At 35.1% G+C, this 4195-nt stretch overlaps 1 protein-coding gene across 1 annotated transcript; it reads right to left on the bottom strand.

The window, feature by feature from the left end:
* Nucleotides 1–290: 290 nt before the first annotated feature.
* Nucleotides 291–3341, bottom strand: LOC118435823 (delta(24)-sterol reductase-like). Its single transcript, XM_035852266.1, has 5 exons — nt 2609–3341; nt 2168–2262; nt 1930–2101; nt 1522–1866; nt 291–738 (listed from the first exon to the last, which is right to left on the bottom strand). The coding sequence occupies exons 1-5, from the start codon at nt 2645–2647 to the stop codon at nt 679–681; spliced, it is 711 nt and encodes a 236-aa protein (XP_035708159.1). The 5' UTR covers nt 2648–3341; the 3' UTR covers nt 291–678.
* Between the last annotated feature and the right edge of the window lie 854 nt (nt 3342–4195).

Here is a 4195-nt window from a genome sequence, read left to right as displayed (position 1 = left end):
TCTCTAATTAAAAATTGATAATTAATTAGATTAAAGATGTCAGCGCTAATTATTAATTACTAATTAATTATTCTTTGCGTTAATTAAAAAGCTCTGACTCCTATATGAAAATACTTAAATATCTATGTTAATCTGATTAATTAAAGCGTGCTGACGTGCAAGACTTTCTGCACGAATAAAAATATTCTGATATGGAGTTTTAGCATGCCGATGCATAACAAATGTGAAATACATAATAATCATACACTCAACTTTCGTAACCATTGATGCAAAATGAAGTTAGCGTATGCTAAATTTGGAAATTTTCTTTACTTCATACAGCAAATTATGGAAAATGTCAAACCTTCATTTTATACAGATAAATACTTGAACATCCTTGTCTTGAATGTTCCAAATGCATTCACATGTATTTATGACCAACAAGTCTTAGATATCAGAATTCTCGTATTTCGAAATTTTCAAATTCTTTAGTTTTTAAATCAATATTACAGTATTTTAATAAATTCATTAATCTGCGTGCATCCAAAAACTTTAGACGAATATGCAATTATACAAATTTCCACGTGGACTGACAACATCATGATATTTCTTCATTTCCTCCCCACAACTTTTTCATAAACTTCCGGAAACGCATTCTCACATTTGAGCTCCGTTCTCACTTTATGGTACAAAGTGGGATCAAACATTTGATAAAATTCGTCCCGGCTTAGAAATGTATTTGCAGACAGACCTTTCCAACTATATAAAAAATAGAAATTGATAATATTTATTTTCAAAATCTTTAGGTTTTTTGCAGAAATTACCAATTATTTCGCAGGCAAAACTGTTCCAAGGCTTTGTTCGTTTTTACAGGTTCAAAATCTTGTTTCTCAGACATTCCGTAAAGTCCAATATCCATGTGCATCTTGTCCGCGTCCCCGCCAAATTTAAAAAATCCTGGTTCCTTCAATGTCTTTGCTGGGCAGAGCCATACGGGATAAATCTGAACATATTAAATAAACTTAAATATGTATTAATGGTTTCCACAATTGCCTTTACGGGTATTCATTATTCCTTCGTAACCTTCGTTGTATCATAAAAGAAGTTACGACCGTTACGATATTTTTGCAAGAGTCGTAAGATTTTGTCGTTAAAAATCACGTTTTATAAGGTAACAATCTTTATGAAGCTTGATCTCTTGATTTCTCTTCGTATAGTATTTTATGATACGATGGGTACGAATCGTACCCATCGTATCATAAAATACTATATATGTATATTTGTTCGTACCGTATGAACAAATAATGAATACCCAATTTTTATCCTTAGGCTCGTAAAATAGTTTACAAAGGAAACACGAGGAATCAAGCTTCGTAAAAATCGTAACCCTAGTAACGCGCTTTTCAATGACGAAACCTTACGACCCTTCCCAAATTTCGTAACTTACTTTACGATACGAAGAATACCAAGAATACGCAGGAATCGTGAATACCTTAATTATGTGACAATTAAATTTATGACTTAATTATTATTTCACTTCACCTCAACCTTATCGTGAAGGTACTTCATGGCCATTTTCATCTTCTCGATCGGCACGACGTGATCCTGTATGAGGAGATTTTCCTCGAAAAGTCGCCTTAAAAAGAGAGGTATAAGTTTATACCAGTTCATTTCACAGGGGGCGACCCAACCGAGCATCCAGCGCAGTGGGGCTACTTCCATGTACGGGATGCAGAACCGGGTAACCCAAAAGATGCAGTACGTGTGGCGATGATAGTAATGTCGGAGGGGGATATATTCCACTTTGGGGGCAGATTGAGAACATGACAAGAAGCTTTCGACGTGTTTATAGAAGGATTTTTTGTACCAGCGAGCAACCGAGTTTACCTTAAATTCCAGAATTTTAGCGGTAAAATTAGAATTAAGAATGGAATCTGCAAATTCACTTACCTTTCCTGGTTCGGCTTTTGAAGTTAAGCTCCCCACCATGATAACCCCCTTATCCAAAGAATACATGATCCCTTCAATAAAATCGTGGCCGGGTGTCTTCAGAGATTCTTTTGTAATCCGTTCAGTCGCCTCGTCCAACGAGTTGACCGGAATGTAGGATAGCTTCACGTATCTGAAAATTTGTAATTTTTTGAATATTAAAAATTTGAGAAATTAATTCATTTGGTTTCATTCTCACTTTTCTGCTTTCATTAATCTAAACTTGGCCGCAGTTAGGAATCCGGTAGTCCCATATGACCCAGGAAGTGAATAAAATAGGTCTGAATTTTCATCCTGGTGAATAAAAGAGGGTTAAACATGACAATAATTTCAAGTTATTGATTGCTTAAATTACAAAATTTTTATTTATTTATCAAATTATGGCAAACAACAAATGAGAAATTCACGCATTAGATTCACGTCATTAGTAGCTTTGTATGTAAGTAAAATTCGGAAATTTTGTAGAATAATTTTTACAAACTGTTACTATAAAATAAAAAGACACCCTTAATGTTAATAAATTTCAAGAAATTCTTGAGCTAATTTTCACTACAAACATTTGTAAGGGTTTATGGATTTTGCAAAGTTACCAAAGCCTGCGTAAATTGTCTAATTACCATTTACATACATATGTACATACCTCGCTGCAATTGACAACTTTTCCAGTAGACAAAACCATCTCGTAAGAAACGCACGTGTTGTGAAATAGGCCATACTTGTGGGAGGAGGTTTCCACCCCAGCCCCACAAATTAGTCCTCCCACCGTCAAGAAGTCCAACTCCGGCACGACAGGGATCGTCCATCCCTTCGAAATCAGGATTCGCGTCAATTGACCAATCTTTACTAATGGTTCGACAGTTACGGTCTGTTCATAATTAAACTACATCAGCTTCCATACATATGTACGTAATTATGCATATTCAATCTTAAAAATTATCCAAGCAAGAACTTCAACCGCTTTCCTACAGAAATTTGGCCAGGCTCACTGCTGAAGCTTGGCTTAATTTTCTGGAGAAATTTGGACTAATTATCACCAAACAAACTTTATACGAACGATTTGAGCATAAAACTTGCAAAATTTTTTGCAAACGGTTCTACAAAGTAAAACGAATGGGGATTTTCTACAGGTTTATGTAAAAAAAAATCTGCAGCATATGCAAATATATATATCAATCTTAAGCTTTTATCGGTTACTGCCGAATTAGTAACTGCGATTTATATCCCTCGGTGAATTAACCCGACGAACCAAAATCTGCAAATAATGTAGTAAATTTGTACCAATGGATTAATGCATATTCACCGTTAAAATGTGAAGCTGATTCGTACTAATTTTGTACAAGTCGCATATACAAAATTCATACCAAAATATTGTCAATGCAACTTTATTTGTACAAAATATGTAATAGAGGATTCCTAATCTTATGGTGGAATTTAATGCTACTGCATAAGGTAGCTTAACATAAAAAAAGTGTCAACGCACAATGTTAAGTATATCTTTAATTCTGTGATACCCTTCCTTCTACAAATAAACTAGAATCTAGCCTACATACATATGTACCCCTTAACTAGAATAATATCATGCATGAAAAGTTAAGAATTCCATAAATTACACTAATAAATATTTTACAACGTATATACATAATTATTTTATCTACATATATTCGCATGCCTAAAGTTCACGTCACAACAATATCCATGGAATAATCCAGCATGGACTTGAAAATAAATACTTTCTTCTCTCTGTCCAAGAAGAACAGAGTTATCTCACCAATTCCAACAGCCAATATTAATGGCTGAAAACTTTTAATACATCTCACCATCTCCCTCCTCTTCCTCACATTCCCAACTATTGCCAGCCCTGTTTTGTATTTTTGCAACAACCTCTTACTCTTCCCATGAATGTATACGCTATAGTTACAAATCAGCAATTGAATGTAACCAGTAATGAAGATTCCCAATCCGACCAGTAACAAGAAAGTTGTCGGAATTATGGAATGCATTCGTATCACGATATACACAAAACCGACCAAGAACGTCCCAACGATCATAATTGCGATGAACGACCCCAATTTATTTATTTCCATCGCGATTCGAAGGAGGATCACGAGATCCTGATGCACTTTGAAGTGTCGCATGTCACCTTGTTTTCCGAGGGATAGCACGTGGTCGAAGTACGCGTCGGCCAGGTCGATAAGATTTTTGAAGAATTGCGCAGCCATGATGGCTA

Source organism: Folsomia candida, unplaced genomic scaffold (genome assembly GCF_002217175.1).
Source record: "Folsomia candida strain VU population unplaced genomic scaffold, ASM221717v1 Fcan01_Sc005, whole genome shotgun sequence".
Taxonomy (NCBI): domain Eukaryota; kingdom Metazoa; phylum Arthropoda; class Collembola; order Entomobryomorpha; family Isotomidae; genus Folsomia; species Folsomia candida.
The sequence above is the reverse complement of the archived record's forward strand: the minus strand, read 5'-3'. Positions and strand labels throughout refer to the sequence as shown.